Source organism: Lissotriton vulgaris, chromosome 9 (assembly GCF_964263255.1).
Source record: "Lissotriton vulgaris chromosome 9, aLisVul1.2, whole genome shotgun sequence".
In the NCBI taxonomy this organism is placed as follows: domain Eukaryota; kingdom Metazoa; phylum Chordata; class Amphibia; order Caudata; family Salamandridae; genus Lissotriton; species Lissotriton vulgaris.
This window is the reverse complement of record NC_141697.1, coordinates 434,369,874-434,389,470: the sequence shown is the minus strand read 5'-3', so window position 1 is coordinate 434,389,470 and position 19,597 is coordinate 434,369,874. Positions and strand designations below refer to the sequence as shown.

The following is a 19,597-nucleotide window of genomic DNA, read 5'->3' as shown; positions in this document are numbered from 1 at the left end:
TTTACTGGGAAGTGGTGGGGGCTACCCTAAATGCACTGACTGAACGGCAAATATAGTTTGACATGGCCGCGAGCATCCTACACTGGTTTCCCCATACACCAAAGACCAAGATCACAAGTAAGTTCATAGATATGGGTCTAATATTAGCGAAACGCAAAATTACAAAACACTGGAAGGTAACGATAGGACCTAACAGCGCTAGGTGGAGAAATGAGCTCCTCAGGTGGGCCAGTAGCGACAGCACAATACGATACCAACTCGCGAGTAGACAACAAAATGAGAAACTGTTAGGAGGCAGCGCAGGCTTGGGAGGCTTTAGTACAGGCTTTGCGCGATTATGAGACAGCAGACGAGGAAGCGGAGTAGGTGGTTGACAGAAGAATGGCCTCGAAACATGTCAAGTTCATCACACAGAACAATACACGGTTACTCCTATAGCCACATATTGTAGTACTCAGACACGGCTGAAAGCATCGGTGATGGAAAGTTGGGGTGGTGGGAGGGGCACCAGGGAAAATTTCGTAGCTAAGAAACAGTTGACATTAAGGCTCGATTGAACTAAGACAGAATGTATAGATTGCCATGTAGGACTGGATTGTATTAAAAACTAAGTTGCTAGGGAACCTTAGACGGGCGGTTGAAATTAGTGATAGGGGGAATTCTGTAACGATTAATGTATGTTTTGTGACAGAAAACCAATAAATTAAGTTAAAAAAAAAAAGGATTGTTAACAAGATTATAACAAAGAGGACATTGCAGCAAAACATGCTCTTTGATCTTTAAGAGAGGTGCTAAGGGGTGATCAATTCAACCAGACAGAGGGACATGCAGTGCTCCGCTTTTCAAGCGATTGTCAACCAATTAGAGATGAGCTCCATGCAGATTTCATGTAAAGTTTCAGTTGGGCATTTCTAAATACTTTTTATTTCTTACAATTTGCCACTTAATGCAGAGTGTGCCCAATGCTCCAGATAGCGTTACTCTGTCCTCTGTCACTAGATTTATAATTCCTGAGGGTTTTGTTTAGGTGGCCAGGTGCTTTAAAATCCACTTGCATTCCAATTTCAATCCACCTCTTACTTCCAAAAAGCACCTTCCTGTTGGACCATGTGTTTTCTTCATGTTTCCGCACAATCCAGCCTTTCCTTTATGGTCACTAGCTGTCCGTGACAGTCACAGGAGCCAGCTTTTCACTACCTAGTTTCTTTTTATTAGGTCATACACATAAGGAGCCGAGAAGTGTAGGGTGTTGGCCTGAGTGGAAAGGGTATGCCTTTGAACTCTGTTATCCTTCCTCTTATCCTTTCCTTGTATCATGGTATACTTGGCAATTTAACTGATTCCTTTCACAGGATTACCAATTGACACCCTCACTTCTCACCTTAATCTACAGCAGTAGGCTGTGCCATCACTGCCAAGTGGACACACAGAACTTTTGCTTGGATTCTCTTGAGTTGTGCATCAATTCTACTGACTGTGCCTCGTGGAGATTTCTATTGGGATTTTATTAGATTGAGCATTCATCTCTTTGGGGGACCCCAGTGATCCATTTACTGGTTCTGTAGATTTTCTTGTGTTGTGCCACCGCAGTTTCTGGGTAGACCGCACAGACCTTTTACAGTGTTATTTCTGAATTACCTCGGGTATGCATCTACATTACTGCTGGGTGAACCCATAGCACCATGTATTGTGGCATTCAAATACTCTTTTGTTTCATTCCACCACCCTCAACCAGGACAACTCCCCCATCCTGTGATGAATCTGCAGGAAGCTTTATGGAATAAATGCTACATGCGGCAGACTTTTCCCTCACGTTTCCATAAAAATATATATGTATCCCAGAAGCATCAAGGTTGCTGCAATAGGATCACACCCATCACTTCTCACATAGGTCATACTACAAACGCATATCACTTAAAGCAAACATACAGGTCTGTCAGCTATTGCTCCACGGTGATTCAATACCACACTAGATGAGGCTGCACCACATACAAGTTCTAGAAAACAAGACGTAAACACACAATGCTGTAAACATTTATTAGTTAACTGGTGTCAAGACAGATGTAATATTCTCTAACATTCCTTAGAAAATCGGTCTAATGTTCAAGTTATGCAAATCATAGTCTTGATTTTAATATCAGCACTATCCTTCAGAATGTAGTGAAGGTTGTACAAACCCAATCTTCTTATTGGGCATCTAGACATCAATTAATACATATGTTACAGGATCAGGCAGTAATCACTTTGATCACAATTTCTTCTGTGTCAAACCTCAAACATGTTTCCCAGGTTACAAAGATTATCTAGACTCATAGTAAAGGCAGCAGAGCTCTACGCCATGCCCCCCCCCCGAATCACCCCCTCAGAAGTGATTTTGGTGCTCCAATATAACCACTATTTCACATGTCAACTTCAGTTCCGGAGCTAGTTCCTGAGATTTCTGTCACTTGACAGAAAATGTTCTAAAATATTCCAGTGTGCAAGGGAGAAGTCTCCCTCTAATACAATGGGGTTCAAACCCTGTAAGGATTGCTACAAATAGAAGTCACTGACCTACGCACATGAGATTGATCTCTCGTGTCTCAACTCCTCCCATGACTCAAAGTTGTGTGAAAAATGTACTTGAATTAATCCAAAAAACATGTGGGACTGTAAAAACAAACTATACATCGCCCAGCTGATGTCAGCCATGACGTCAGCCATGAATATTGCAATGGTTCCCCATGCTTCAATGCTGGCATCAACAACTGACGGCGGCGGGAGAGCCCACAGTCCTTTCACACCAAACACCAGAGATCCTCATGGTTCAGGCTTCCACAGTTGGCTAAACCCACATGTGTTTCTAACCACTCCACTAGACAAAGTCAAAACATATGGAGGTATTCGGGAAGTGGATGTTCTCCTATTCTGGCCTAGCCTTAAGGTCTGTAAATTAGAGTTGCCTCCTGGGGTGTTAACACCAGGTTTTGTGGGACATGGTGAGCGATATCATGTCTGCAATCTCAGACTACCTCCAAAAAATTATTCAGGGAGGCCAAGAAGCTGATGTGGCCTGGACACTATCATCTGCCGCGGTCAGGTAGTTAGTGCCAGTGTGACACTTCAGCACAATGCACAGATAAGATCCACAGCCTTCTCAAGTGATGGCCAACAGTCCCTTGGTATATCCATTTGATGGCATAGTCTCTTTGGAGACAAAGCTGACTCTGGTTTGGAGAGCTTCAAAGAAATGCAAAGCAACAGTGCGCTCTCTTGGCCTTTTACTGCCCATACGATGTCCCCTAACATTATATACCCTTTTGAGGCTTCGAAAGAGGGATACAGCAGAGGCTACCATAGACTACGCAACGCTGAACTCCCAGTCCTTCTGAGATACAGGTCATGGATCTGGCAGACAGGGACAAGGCACATAGGGGGAGCAAATTAAAAAATATGCCCCCGCAGCTGCTAAACCTATATAGTTTGTCCTCAGCATGCACTGTCGCCCACTTGGAAGCCAGATAAATTATTACTTCCACATGTGGCAAAGCGTCACGTTAGACAGATGGGTGAAACAAATTGTCCAATAGAATTATGCCCTGCCTTTCCTGACCGCCTCTCCAGACATGCAACCTGCACCACAATGGCTTCCCAAGGGCCACTTGTACATTCTCTAACAAGAAAATCACACTTGTTTGGAAAAAGGAGATATTGAACCGGCGACGGCATCTGAAGTCGGGATGGTTGCGCCTCCTGTTACTTTCTAGTTCTAAAAAAGGACAGGGGATGTCATGCCTTATTCTAGACCTGTGCCCTCTGAATGCCTTCCTCAAAAAGGACATGTTCAAGATGATCACTTTGGCCAATGTTTTATCTGCCCTAGATTCAAGAGTGGATGTTGGCACTGAATTTTCAGGATGGCCATTTCTACATCCCTGTCCTGCGATCCCACAGATGCCAGCTGCAGTTTCAGGTAAACCACAAACAGTTCCCATTCTCTGTTTTCCCCTTAAGCCTCTACAGGGTCCCTTGGATGTTCAAGAATGTTATGGTGTTGGGGTTGCTGCCCACCTGTGGAGTTTGAGAGTGCCAGTCTTCCTGTGCATAGACAACTGGTTGCTAAAGGTGGGCTCGCCGTAGACAATCATGAACCACCTCCAGTAGACGGACAATATGTCGACATCCCTGGGATTTTATATCAACATGCCAAAGTCACATCTGACTCCTTCACAGAAACTCCCTTTCATTGGATCCATCCTGGGCCCGGTGCGGTTTCGACCTCAAGGTCTACGCCGCTAGAACTGGGCAAGTCAGGGCATCTCCCTGGCAATACAACAACCTGGCAGAAAATTTAAATGCCAGGGTGGACAAACTCAGCTGGTGCTGCTTAACGGATAAGGAATGGCGGTTACACTCAGAGGTGAGAGAGCGCATTTTCCAGCAATGGGGAGAACCCTATCTCAATCTATTTGCCACTGCTGAGAATGTGCAGTGTCCAAACATTTGTGCAAAGGTGTTTTCAAGGCAATCTACCCTCAGAGATGCCTTTCAGATGGACTGAAGTTTGGGAATCCTGTAAGCATTCCTGCCTCTATCTCTCCTGCCAAAAGTTCTGAAGAAGATCAGGAACAACAACGCCCACCCCATTCTTTTGTCTCCTGATTGGGCAAGGACAGTGTGATATCCAGAACCTCTGGCCAGGACATCTGTCCTCCCATTTGGCTTCCTCTTCCAGAGGATCATCTTTCACAGCAGCAGGGCAGAATCCTACACCAGGGCCTGCACAATTTACACCTATATGCTGCAGGATTGAGCGGCGATAGCTGCTTTTGACATTTCTCACGAGGTAGTAAATGTCATTTTGGAAGCCAGCTGTTCTTTCACCAAAACCATTTATGCAGTATGCAGGGCGAAGTCTGGTGTGCAGTGTTCTTCCAAGCACATCCAGCTCCCTACAATCCCAGTAAGGAACTTATTCATTCAGATTTAAAATCCAGTGACATCTTAGCTAACTTCAAACTTCTACATGTTTAGTCTTCACATCAGCCAAGCTATTCTGTGGGTTACTCAGATCTTGCAGGCACAAGCCTCCGACAGTAGAACAATCCACTGATTCACAAGTATCTTTAAGGCTGAAGTATCAGACAGAAGAACCATATGACCGGTTACAGAAAATTAACTACGTCACGTTTCAGACAGAAAAGCTATTCAAAGGTAGGTTTTATGCAGACACTTTAGAAAGAGGCATACTAGGATAAAGAGCAGTTTTCTTTTTAGTTAACCTATACATCCACACTTATGTCTACAAGAATAATCGTCCTTCATACAGAGCTGACAGATAATAGCGTGTCTGTGACCCTATATTACATACAACCTGTACAGCGCCAGCAGCAAAAACCTATATTAAAATGCACAACAGGAACATTATGCCAGCAGCGGTGAAGCTTCCTTGAGACAAACATAACAGACCAAGCACACCCAACATCACACAAAGAAGAGTCAAGGTGCAGGCAGCAACTGTGGAAGCCAAGGGTGTCATCATAGACCATATAAAGCATAAACACCAGCTGTGGAAACTTCCCTTCAAATCAATGACAGTATCTAAGCAAACAGAGTGACAGATATATGGTCCATGTGCATCTAGACCCCTCCCTGGCTACCACACATTGTTGTGTTCATCTGCAGCAGACATGCCAACCTTTAATAACATGTTAAAGTGGGAGAGATGATCAGGTCGAGTGAAATGGAAGGTGGGGAGGAAAAAAGCATGGTGCCATGGAAGGGTAGGACGTTATGCCAAACACAACTTTAGCATCCATTGCTAGCAGCCCCAAAAACTAAAACAACGGCTTCTGAAGCAGACTTGTATGTTCTTGTGACCCCAGAGGCTGCTTCGGAAGCTTTATTGGATCGTGTATTTGCAGAGCCTTCAGTCACTAGCTGGAACATCACTATGGGCAGGGGTGTTCGAGCTCACCCTGTGTTCAGTGTGTGATATCAGCTCTTCCCCAGGTGATTGTGACACAGTGGCACTTTGTGAGTTGGCAGGCCCGCTGCAGAAAACAGATCAGTAAATACAGTAACATGTAAAGAAATGCATGTGCTCCAAGCAGAGCGACGAGAGAGATCGCAACTTTTAACATGTCAACACACTGAAACGAAAAACTGCTGAGCAATAATAAGCACTGCAAAATAATATGTACTTCTCACCAGTGTGTGTTGTTTGTGTTGCAATACCAGTATGCAGAATGCATATCCAGTGGCCAGTTTAGTAATAAACTATAAGGAAAAAAACATTTCAGCTTTGATTGAGTAACAGACTTCCACCCCCTCACCTAACTGACACTAACTAAATAAAATGGCATTTGAAAGAAAATGGTTACTCAACACAATGTTATCAATTATGGCTACAAGGTCTCTGGAAGGCAGGTGAATATTCTCTACTCGGGGTGAAAGATGGGTGCGCCTAAAAGAAGGAAGCCATCAGGTGAAAAAAGGTAGCTCAACTTGATGCGTTCACCTGCCTAAGGGTTAGTAGCACATATTGCTGTAAGCCACTGAGGGTGGCCCTCACGTGGGAGACCAACGAACCATGGATAGGGAGATTCTACAGAATTCAGTTTGTGGCTACCTGTCCTTATGACCGATCTCGGTCTTAAAAATAAAGTCAAACATCTCATGGGTGGGGTGCCATTCTTTACATATAAGCAATTCCACTCTAGAGAAGCTGGACCAGATAGTGGCAATAAAAGCATACCATAGGTCCCCAAAAATGGTGTACAATAAGTGTGTGGATGAGCTGCAAGGTAAGGTTTGTGGATGTGTACAAATCCTTGAAAATAGAGTGTGAGGCATAGGCAGCCCAAGAGAAAGAACAGCTTGAAAGATAAAAAATACAAAAAAGTAAAGGTACAAAATAAGAGCAGGATGAGAGTAAGAATCCAGTCCACAGTTATCAGTGGTAAAAACGTGAAAAGGACAAGCTCATACCTCCATGTAGGAAGGCATAAGGGTTGAAAACAGGCTGACATACGCATGGCAATGAATGCACAAAGCTCGGAATTTAACTACCTTGGGAAGGCAGTTTTCAGTCCTGCCAAAGACAAGGTACTCACAGTGTGAGAACAGGGTGAGAATAGGGGTGCCGAAGAAGTACACTGAAGTAACTGGTACTGAATGCATTTTGCTTCTCAAAGTTTAAGACGTTCCTTTTTAAAAGTTTATGGCCTGGAGAAAAATCTAGCGAAACGCATATTAGAACAGCTATACACTCCGGACCAGTTATGGACATAACCATGCAGTTAGTTTTAAAGCTGGCAAAAGTATTGTTGCCTTAAGTTTACTCCTAAGGTTGTTTCATACATATTTTGAAATATACTTTGCCCTGCTCAGGGAATACTGGTGTACTCACCAGCTAACTGCTATTAAATGATTCCTTTTCTAACAAAACAAACCAGAGTAAATTTGTGTCCATGCTTTCGAACAAGATCAGTGGGGAAACAGGAGAGGTTGATGTCAACTTGTTTTCACGGTGTATACCCCTGTGTGCAAAGCACATCACCGTATCTTTAGTACACAAGATGATTTTTCAGAGGTCATAAATCATTTCCAACGTTCTTATGTGCATTGCCCATCCTTAAAGAATCCGGTTTTTTTTTTTACTGAAATATGGAGATCATTCAAGGTGTCATGTCATGAGCGTGATCAATTACTAATGAAAGGACCCTTAATATTTCCTGAATTCGAAAACCAGCCATGCATTATAAAACACGTAGTTAATATCTGTAAAGCACAAAAAACTGAATTGTAACCCACAAACACTGTCAACAGTAGTTCGCCACCAAAAAAAGAAAATAATAGTGGAAGGGCAGCATATATTCAACTTTAGGCTGGAACCCAAGTATGTTTGAAAGTGGTTCAGAAGAAAGAATGCACCCAAATATACATTTTGATCTAGGCTTTAGTACAAGCGATGAGGCATCAGGAAAACATAGGGTGCCGAGATCATCTGCAATTTATCATACTTCCGTTCATATACAATAATGTTTCATGTCCAACCGTATAACACCAAGACTTGTAGGAGGTAAAGACAAACAAACACAGATCAACATGCCGCAAGAAATCACAGTTTTCAGCAGTTAAAGGTTTGCCTTCTGAATACTTCATTACTTGGATTAAAAAATGTATGGACGCGCAAAACCTTGTTTGGTAGGAATAGTAAAAATATATAAATTTGTTTAGATAAAAGAACACATTTTACCGTTCGACATCGGTGAAAAGGTATTTGAAGTATTGAGAAACAGCAGAAAGATTTCCAAGTCAGTGCTAGCTGCCCAGTGAGCAGATTTTCAGCAGCTGTGAAGCTTGTTGCGAACCGCTCTAGACTGCTGTAATACAATCTAAGAGAAATTAACTTTCAGTTTGCAAATTTTAACGGTCGAATTTTCAGGTAATCAATGTGCTTAATGCCTTTTCACATGATGTCAATTAGGATCAAGGGAGTATATTAATGAAATATATTGGTTCACTTATAAAATATAAATTTTTTCTCTTGTGCATCAGACAAAAAGTCAGTCACTGTCGATTTGTTTTTCAACCAATAAATCCGCTGCGTTTTGAGAAAGTAGTTACAGTGGTGGGATGATATCCCATGTCGCTTCTACCAGTGTAAATCCACAATATTAAGAGAAGGCAAGCCACTTAAGAGCTGATTCTGTGAGGGTGACCGAAGGGTCCAGGCACAAGACTTTGATAAGCAGAGCTCACATAGGAATTTCTGACCTTCAGTAATGTACTGGCTCTCAAGCAGGCTCGTGTAAGTATGAATATCTTTTTCTACGTCAAGAAAGCGTGCATGGGGTGAAAAGGAGGATTAATTGAAAATTTTAAATCAATAATAACACTGAGACACAGTCAACACATTTCCAGGACGTGGACACAACAGTTAACAGTAGTAATGACAAGATAAAGTCAACTGCTTAGTTACCAACATTTTATTCCAATATCGAGAGAAATTGAATTTTTTTTCTGTGAGGAATTTTCTTTGCCTAATTATATTTTTACATCGTGATTTTTTTTCCTAAAGATTATCTAAACTACGGTGCAAAATAGATTAGCACACTCCGAGCAACTTTATCCAGTTGACACAAAGTCTACCACAACAATCTTACAGTGGCATGTTTCAGAAAGGAGAAAAGAGCCAAAAAGTTCATTCAATAGTTTAATTTCCCTACTTGCAAGGGGGGTGGAGAAAGAGACACTTCTGGGGCACTAGCACTGAGCTTAAATGTTAACAGGACATCTTTCACAAATGGATTAAAATTAATTGCAAGATTTACCTCCAGGAGTAAAGCCTTCTGTAAGGATCTGAACACTTGAAATCCGAGCCACTTCTATTTCGTAATGGTTGCCTCCATCCAAAAACAGATATCTGAGGAAAAGCGTTCACAGAGAGATTAAAAAGGATGTGGTGAGCACAAAAACAAAACTAGAAAAAAAGATCTGGATGTAGATATTGCCCTTTCGGTCTCACCTGTGGTTGTTGGACAGCCTACAAACCATGGTCTCAGAATCTTCGGATGGTTCCGCTGTTACAAAGAATGTGGCACCTATGCAAATGTATAGGCAAACAATTAACAATACAGAATTACACCGGTTCGTTATATTTTGGAGTGAAATTGTATTTGATGCTCTCATACACACAGACACATGCTTCCCCATCACACACAAAGGACTCTATAACAGGACGTATGAAAATTACAAATAAATAGATGTCTACAAAAGCAAGCAAACACACAAAGAATCATTAAAGATGAGAATAAAACCTAGTATTTTCGGTGCACACATACTAGCAGTTAGAGTGATAAAATCTGGTATTGAAAGATTCGGAGGGCCATTGTTCCACTGCAGATATATAATGAAGGGCGAGCAGGACACAGTGGTAGTCAAAGCACATTTTTGTCAAAAGGAAAGATCAGTACACATGGAGGTGTAAAATCTAAGGAATGCAAATAAATCAAAAACACTAGTCTTTACAAAAACTAAAAGCCAGCTTTATGCTGGGCCTAATTGCAGAGACCACTGGAATATGAGTATCTCCGTGCAGTAGAAAAAGAAATTCAACAACAAAAGTCATTGCTAGTGCAGCAAAAAATAATATTGAACACAAAATTGGAGCAAATGCAGGAGCACAAAGGCTGGGGTAGGCATGTTAAAAATTAAATAACTAGATTTCCAAAACTACAAGATGTTGGTAGGAAGGTAGTTAAATTCAATGGCAAATAAGAAATGAAAGCAGCTCAGACAGTTAAAAAGAAATAAAATAGATTAGTAACTGTAAAAGGGAAGAAGACGGGAAGAACACGCCTTTGCAAAGCGAATAGGTGTGGAATTAACAAACTTGCACATGCAGCATTAGCACATTAGTGTGAGATACACAGGAGTGAGCCAGCAGATAGGGAATAAAGGGCTATAGCATTAGAATTGTCCCTCGTGCAGCTCAATGCAGGCACTCAAATGGGAGGATGAAGGATGGACTCAAACAGTCAGTAGTGTTCAGTCAAACAGAGGCTGCCAGTGGTTGAAAGGGATAGGCACACAGTTCAATTTATGGGTCACACGTACAAAACTTTTAAATGGCTGCAAATCCTGTAATTTGCTAAATTAGTGAGATGGTAGTTAAGGTGCAAAGGAGTATGTAACCCATTCACAAATGGGAAAAGGGTTCCCTGTGTGAATTTTGAAAAAAGCTTCTGGCCGAGTAGGCGGTGGTTCAGGAGACTACTCTACTGACAACTCTCAAACGATTGTATGTGCAGTCTAGACCTCAAAAAAAGGGGGGGTGGAGGGGCGGAAAAAGCTTTCTTATGGAGTGGCTCAACAACAATTACAACAATAAGAGCAACTTAAAAATAAAAATACACACTATATATATATATATATATATATATACATATATATATATTCACTGAAAAAACAATGGGTTTCACACCCGTTATAGTTAGGAATTAGCATTTAAAAAACCTATTAAATTCACTGAAAAAACCATAGGTTTCACACCAGTTATAGTTAGCTGGAAATTTTACTGACATAAAACCATTGAAATTCCCACGTTATAGTTAGTTGGACTCACTATAACTTGCGCGCCTGCAATGCACTGCTGATGACGTCACATATTTCATCACTCATGACATGGTCAGTGACATCACTCATGACATCACTGATGACACCATCCAGTGAATGTGTGTCTTTCTGAAAAATAAATGAGTTTTATATATGTATTTGTAAAGGTCGACGGAAGAATAAATGGTTAAATAAGTGTGAAAATGGATGTTTTTAAAAAAAAAAATTGATTGGTTAATTGCCTTAAGTGTATCTTAGTGAATACATATATTAGCGAGTAACTTTTAAATATTGAAATATATGTATCAGTGTTTCACTTTGTGTATAAGTGGCTGCATGGGTTGGTGACTGACTCACTGTTTGTATGTGTTTTGAAGACCGCATATGTGCAGGACTGTATGGGTAGATGAGTGTGTATATGTGTGTGTTAGTGAGTGAATGACTGTCTCACTATTGTCTTTATTAGTAACGACATATGGTTCAATCTAGTATATGTGAGTATTGATGTATATAAGTGAGTATATGTGAGAGATTGTAAGAGTTCCTGTTTAAATAAGTATGTGTTTCTATAAGTGATTGTTTAAGAGAGTAAGTATGTGTAAGTTTCCTTAGAAGTAAGGTGGTAGTGTGTGTATAGTTGTATATGCAAATAAATGGATGTTCAATAGTTTATTTGCATGTGTGAGTAACTTTTGGATGACTGTCGGTGTGTAACAGGATGTATAGGTGTATCACTACATATGTTGAGTGCGTATATGTATGAGTGACTATATAGAACTGTTGGTGAATGAGTGGATGTGTATATAGATGGTGGAATTACTGAATTGGTTGTTGTAACTGGTATGGGTATCTCCATTTTTTTTTAAATGTTAGTTTCTATTTTTGAATATGTGTTTCAAGGGTTACATTACACTGAAAGGAGGTCTGTCACAAGGATGGTGTCATCAGTGATGTCATGAGTGATGTCACTGACCATGTCATGAGTGATGTAATATGTGACGTCATCAGCAGTGCATTGCAGGCGCGCAAGTTATAGTGAGTCCAACTAACTATAACGTGGGAATTTCAATGGTTTTATGTCAGTAAAATTTCCAGCTAACTATAACTGGTGTGAAACCTATGGTTTTTTCAGTGAATTTAATAGTTTTTTTCAATGCTAATTCCCAATTATAACGGGTGTGAAACCTATGGTTTTTTCAGTGAATTTATTTGGTTTTTTAAATGCTAATTCCTAACTATAACTGGTGTGAAACCTATGCTTTTTTCAGTGAATTTCATAGGTTTTTAAATGCTAATTCCTAACTATATATAAGGCCCCAAACCTATGTTTTTTTCAGTGAATTTCAAAATTTTGTTAATAGCTATGAAATGTAATATTTTTGAAAATGAATGAATCCTATATTATATTTGTATTTAAAACAATTTTTTTAATGTATATTTTTTGTAAAAAATGTTTTGCCCCGGAGCGCTCCCGGGGCGCACCCCGGTGAGCGCCCCGGAAAGCGTAGTCTTTTGAAGCGCCCCAGGTCGCGCACCGGGGAGCGTCCCGTTAGCGCCAATGCTGCGGCCGAAAACATCATTGTGACGTACCGTGTAGCCGCGTCCACGTGATACGCACGGCGTAAACGCACCCAGAAGCACTCGAGCGCATACGATCGCGCAACGTAAGCATCCGAAGCGCTTACGCGACGCGCCCCCGGGCGCGCGTCGCGCGTCTGGTCATGTGACCTGAAAATAACACTTTTAATTGGTGCAGAACAGTTTGGTTTCATAATGATGAAACCCCTGGTCTTGTGACCTGAAAATAACACTTCTCATTGGTTCAGGACATTTTCTTTTCCAAATGATGAAAGCCCCCACCTTTTTTCCTTATTCTGACTTTGTCCTTTGACTGAGGAAGACCTGTTTTGAAATCTTTGAGGTATATTTTGTACTTTGAAATGGCTACAGTAGCAGCATCAGCTGGAGCATCTGCACCACCACCACCACCACCACCACCAAGAGGACCACCACAACATCACATTGGTGGTCAAGAGGAGGAGGAGGAGGAGGAGGAGGAGGAGGAAGAGGAGGAGGGGAGGAGGAGGGGAGGAGGAGGTGGTGGCTGGAAGAACACAATACCCCATACCAACCCAAGCCACACATTGTATGGGAGTTTTTTTCCATCCCTGAGGGAAAAAAAAGTGAATGGGGCAATGGTGACTTGCCTGATCTGTGACATGGAACTTTCAAGGGGTAATCCAAATAAAAAATATTCATTTGGGAATAATACCATGATTAGGCACATGCAGCGCAAGCATCCGTACAACTATGCTGCCGCAGAGATGAGAGAACTGGCCAGCAACCCTCCCCAATCTACACCCAGCACCTCCAAACGAAAACAACCCACTCCATCGGGACCAGAGACAAGGGAGACAATCCCTTGCATACAAACACGGTTTGGAGAATTTAAGGTCACATGTATTTTTTGTGGTAAGACCATCTCCTATGGTGAGCAGAGCCTAAAGCTCATCCTCCTTGCTGGTGACAACCACAATTGCCCCAAAAAAACCCTAATTTTTTCCTTATTTTTTTTTTACTCCAGTTGAGCCATTTTCAATTCCCTGTTTTTTGTTTCTCCCCATAAAAATAACAAAAAAGTACAAAATGCTCAAAAAACATAAAAAAATAAAACAAGAAGAAAAAAAAACAGTTCTTTTTAGAACTACCTCCAAATTATAAAAAAAGGCTACATTTTTTTTTAAAACTATCATTCTTTATTCCCCATGGAATGCTCCCCGGTACGCTCCACGGTGCGCATACCGGGCGCTCCCCCCACGCAAATCAAAAAAAAAAAAATCAAACCTAGGGGGTCAGGGGGGGGGGGGGGGCTACTCTGCCCCATTATGGTCATTTCCCCCTTTGTTTTTGCCACCTCTTGTGTCTCGATCCTACCGAGACACAAGATGGCGGCCGCTCTGGACTGTTTCGAATGTTTACAGACACCCGAGAGCCAATCAGCTTTCCGTGCGCACCTCGCGTGGCGCGCCCGGAGCGCGCCCCGGTGTGCGTACCGGGGCGCGGCAATAGATATATATATTTTTGGAACCTAAATTACTCAAAAACCACTGGAGCACATTTCTTGAGACATAGCAAAGGCACATCGGGCTACCAGTCCCTACAATTTTGCCAAGTTTGGTGGAAATCCATTCAGCCGTTCAGGCTAAAAGTGAGGTTGACCGCCCTATGGAAATTAACATGGGGAAAACACGTTTTGGGACCCCCCTTTATCTCGGCCCCCGCTTGACGAATCCCCCCCAAACTATCAAGGAAGGACCGGAGCTTCGCGAGGCAAATTTGAGGAAATTCTCAGGCAGATTCGTCAACCGGCTTTAAAGTTATTCACAATAGAATTTTGAGATTTTGCATTGAAAAAAATCCTAACTATAACTACCTACTGGCGACCGCTAGTAGGTAATATATATATATATATATATATATATATATATATATATATACACACACACACACACACACACACACACACACACTTGCTACCACACACTTGTCATTTGTTTGTGCAGTTACTATTACCAACATTTCTGGCTCATCGTATTTACTTCATCTTATCGACTTCAGAAGGACGATAGGCTAATTAAGCCCTCCCAGGAGTTGGGCCCATTATCTGCAAGTTACACATAGATTTCAGCTGAAAGCACGGAACTCACAGAGTTATCTTACCAGTGATACATACCAGTCATGAGTACTTTTAACTGGCGGTCATAAAACTCAGTTTCCTTCTGTGACATCAGTGCACATTCTGCACACTGGCGCACTGGGTCCACAAAGCACATACGTGGCAGAGGCACTTTCTTACTGCAACACTTATCGCAGTAACACTTCCCACATCTCCGACAATGATGCTAGACAAAAACAAGGTACCCATATCATTAAAGGCTCTGGAAAGGGAGCTGTATATTTTGACGTAGTAAATCTGCTATTGTTACAAGCTTAGAGAGGAGACACAAACACTTTATTATTAAACCACGAGCCAATTTGCACCAATCTAAGCTAGGTTGTGTCAATCTTTTACCGAAATGCAAGTAACACCACTAACAAATTATTTTTAGTAGAAAATAATTGACAGAACAAGACAAGAGCAAAGTGCATTTCTGTACTTTGAGACCCGCGCACAGATAGCGGGGTTTTTTTTATCCTGGCTTCTATCCATGTAAATATCTCTGTCTTACGAATCAAGATCATGCAGCCATTCAGCTTTCGTAAGTAGAATATTATAGACACAGTTTACCTGGCACTGTTCTATGATACGCTTGAATAAACTAGAGTATGGGTTCACTCTTTAAACAAGATTTAGGCTGCATTCCTTTCGGTGGTTCACTCCAATTAAAACCAAAACTCAGTCACTTACACATACTTGCACAACACCTTTTTCAAACAATCGCAGGAAAATGTGACCGACAACATATCCTTAAATCAAATGTCACAAAAATAGGCTTGGTAGTCGACGTTTCGGTCGATGTAGTATATGCATCAGCTAGACCATCTCTCTACAGAGGTCTACTGCAGAGTCAGCGGTGTTCGCAATTGCAACAATGGGGTGTTTCTAACATCAAAATATTGGAAACTTCTTGCTGCATTGTGCTATTTTATGGACATTTTTACCTTTTTGTACCCTTTGAAATATCTTGTTAATATACATTTATCCTTTTTGAATATGTACACCCATGTTACATTTTTCTTCAGATTTGTTCATAATGAAAAAAGTAAATTTGAATTGATTAAAGTGTGAGCTGCCTGATAGAGCTTGCTAACATTGAATGCAGGATTAATACTTACAAATATGTGCTTTAATAAATCCCTTGTAGGCACACTTATTTGTTGGCATTTGAGAATAAGGCGGCCTTCTGGCAGTCTCAATGTTAACTGTTTAGGTGGTGTGTATCCATGTTGGAAAGTGTCCATATATCCCTGCCTCAAACTGGTGGATCTCCCGGTCAATGAACCATCGTACCAATCTCTGTGTCTCTATGTTCTAATGGAGTTACACTCCTGTCTTAGGGTAAATGTCTGCTCCAGTGTCAGTGTCTCCCGGTTCGTATGGCAGCATTCCCAATTACGGGTATGTGCTCCTGTCCAATGCCTCTTTCCCACCATGTCACGGTCTATGACTTTCTGGCATGGCTTTCCATCCGAATTTCTGTTGATCACTATCCTGGTGTTTATGTATAAAGATTAATTACGGGGCAGACAAATGGGCCTTGCCTTAGGAGCTGCAACCCAAAACATTCTATCGCACAGGGGCACAACACAAATGCCCAACCACCGGAGATGGTTGTATCGCCTCTGGCATATCCTGGGTATGAAGAGAATCTCCCTAACGCTCGCAGGCCAGGGTACCTCCTTTGAGAAACTATGGGGTAATTTCTTGGCGATCCTTACTCCAGAATTTCGGAAATTGACATGCCCAAAACATCTACACCTCCTGCGTTTGACGGGATGGAGGTAAGAACCAGCTCTGACACAATCTTGTAATGTGGCTCAGTAGCTTGAAACAATAACAAACCTGAAGCGTAGGTGGGTGGGAGGGGCAATTTTAGGAATGTATTACTGTCTTAGCTTTATCGTTTATTTTATTAAGGATATGTGACGTCGCACCTTGCCTTTTGTCCCTGGTGAATGTTGCAATTGTGTTATACTCAATAGTACAACATTTTAACAAAGGAGGGAGGGAGAGGGAAAGTGGATTCGGTCTCCCCTGGCAATTTACATAAACAAAATAGAATCCACTCTAGTGGTGATACTGGTCCCTAAGTTGGTAGGGAGCACACAGTGTTGTGTAAAATACCCCTCACACACCAAGAGGCCCCTTGGTGTCATGCTTCATCATTGGGGTCTTCGCACCCCTCTACGGGATGCGGCGTGCTAAGACTCACGACTACGTAGGAGCACTTGAAGTGTACTATGTGTTGGTGTGTGTGAGGGGTTAAGTGTGAGTGGTGAGGTGGTGAAAAGTGATAGTTAAAAAATACCTGGCTCGTAGGGTAAAAATAAACTTTATTAAGCCCTCGGCTGGTATCGTTAAAAGGGGTGCAGGGTGAGGTTGTTACTGTGTTTTAAGGTACATCAACCTCAGAAAGTGCGTCGACATGTTTCGGAGTGTAAAAACTCCTTCAGGACGAGGGAGTGCACAAACCTCCTCACCTTACTCACATGTAGTGTAGATGTCAAAGTGATTTTTACAACAATACTATCTACAAAAAATGAGATGTAATGTTCCTAATTGTGTTTATAATACAATAGTCTGTTGCGTCCAGTTGGCGATACTAGAACAAGACCTGTAAAGATAAAAAGCATGATAAATCATATCATCACAGTAGGACGTAGATTCTCATCAGGAAAGTAACCTGTTCAAAAATTAAGGGTAGTCTGTGACCAGGTAAGGTCTAGAACGCTGAAAAGAAAAAGACAAGGTTACATACATTACAATGAATAAGTCATATGCTTCTCCTAGGTAGTTGTATTATTAGAGAAAGATTGGTTTGTTCAATGCTTACTTACGATCTGTGGGCTTCCTGAACATTGTGGTGTTAATTCTCCCCTCCAGTAATTTTATCGTCAGGTCAAGGAAGGCAATCTCATTCGCTGAGGAAGACATAGTAAAATGTAGGTATGGGTTGAGTGTATTAACCCATTCAAAGAAAGCCTCATGCGAATTGGGTGGGCCCGTCCATAGGATGAGGATATCGTCTATGAAACGTCTCCACATTTTGATATTGTCTGCGAAGGGATTCGATTGGTGGTGTATGTATTTCTCTTCAAAGTCGGCCATGTACAGACATGCCACTGACGGGGCAAAAGTGCTGCCCATCGAAGTCCCTTGGGTCTGATGAAAGTATTTGCCCTTGAACTCAAAGAAATTTTCAGTGAGCGCCAGGGTGAAGCATTCCATGATAAATGAAGGTGGGGTGTTCGAGTTCCACTCCTCCAGTCCTAGCCGTGCCTCTATTACCTCTAGTATGGCCCTCTGAGGGATGTTGGTATAGAGGGCCTCCACATCTAGAGTAACCAGGAGATCAATGTGCCCCATGTCTTGGAGTGAGTTCAAAAGGCGCAAGACATCAGTGGTGTCCTGGATGTAGGAGGGAATGCGTTTCACAAGCGGTTGCAAAAAGTGATCGCAAAACTGCGAGAGTGGTTCCAATACAGAATCAATCCCTGAGACTACAGGTCTCCCAGGTATTGGTCTAGTTCCCTTATGAATTTTGGGCAGTATGTAGTATGTAGAAATATGGCACCCTTGGATCTTTTTTTCATAAGGAATTCTGCCTCCTTCTTGCTGATCCATTGCTCGCATTCCGCAGTCTCCACTAAGCCTGTGATGGTAGTTTGTAGGCGTGGGGTAGGATCACTGGGAATGGGAGTGTAATACCGTTGGTCATTCAGCTGCCTTGAACATTCTAGTTCATAATCTGCAGTGTTCATCAGAACTGTGGCGCCTCCCTTGTCAGCTTGTTTTATAGTGATCAGGGGGTCGTCCAACAGTGATTTCAACACCTCCATCTCTTTGCGAGAAATATTGGAGTGTTTTGTTTGTCGATCTAGTGCATCGATGTCTTTGAGTACTGCTTGCTCAAATGTTAGAACCTCATTAGGAACCATCCCATTGTGGGGTGTGAAGGTAGATGGGTTGTGTAGGCCCAAGTCTTCTGTTGGTTCACAGGGCCTACCTTCAAAGAAGGCCTGGAGTCTTACTTTTCTAAAGAAGGACTGGATTTCCCTGGTCTGGTTGAATAGGTCAATTCTGGGTGTGGGAACAAAACCAAGTCCTTTTTGAAGGACTTGTTCCTCGCTTTCTGTAAGGAGGCGGTCTGAAAGGTTGACGACAAGGCTCATTTTGGTCCTGACCTGTTCGTGCTCCTTGTGTCCATCCCCTGGGGGCGTGTGTCCTCCCATTGCACTCTCTTCTCTGAGGTGTTGCCTCGCTTTCGCCCGCGCCCTCTGCCCCAGCCTCTGCCTAAAAAAGGGGGGCGTGCAGAACCTGGAGGTGCGAAAAAGGGTGGATATTGTGGAGCAAAGGGTGGTTGAAACTGTGGAAATTGTGGGTATTGCCAAAAAGGGGGGCCCATGTGTTGCCCCTGTTGGGGGAAGTTGGGGAAGTTATGGAAGTTCTGTTGACCCCGACCTCTTTTAGCCCTCGGTGGCATGTTGGGCATTTCATTTTTGTCGCTGTTCTCGGATCCACTGTTTGAACCCCTCCTAGATGAGGTTGCACTCGAGTCCGAGTTATAATTGGTTCCTGGGGGGACATAGTCTTCTTTGAGGTAAGGATAGACCTTTTCTTTGGAAAACCTTTTTATGTCTTTTTGGAGTTTTGCCACTTTTTGGTTCATAAGGTTCTCTTTATGTTCTGCCATTTCTTTATTCAATTCGGCCAATTTGGTCTTGAAACCTGTATTCTGAGCCGCAGTCTTCAAAGCAGCCTCGGCCGCTTGAATGC

General features: G+C 42.2%; 1 protein-coding gene across 2 annotated transcripts in view; it reads right to left on the bottom strand.

The window, feature by feature from the left end:
• ZFYVE21 (zinc finger FYVE-type containing 21) overlaps positions 1 to 19,597 on the bottom strand; it is a 293,833-nt gene that overhangs the window by 182,510 nt on the left and 91,726 nt on the right. Inside the window, exons 3-6 of one of the 2 annotated variants that reach the window (XM_086937882.1) lie at positions 14,834 to 15,002; positions 9,512 to 9,587; positions 9,318 to 9,409; positions 8,761 to 8,814 (exon numbers count right to left, since the gene is read on the bottom strand). In XM_086937882.1, the coding sequence (XP_086794008.1) occupies positions 8,761 to 8,814; positions 9,318 to 9,409; positions 9,512 to 9,587; positions 14,834 to 15,002 (391 nt within the window). The remainder of the gene's footprint in view (positions 1 to 8,760; positions 8,815 to 9,317; positions 9,410 to 9,511; positions 9,588 to 14,833; positions 15,003 to 19,597) is intronic. The other variant, XM_086937883.1, reaches the window with a different exon arrangement.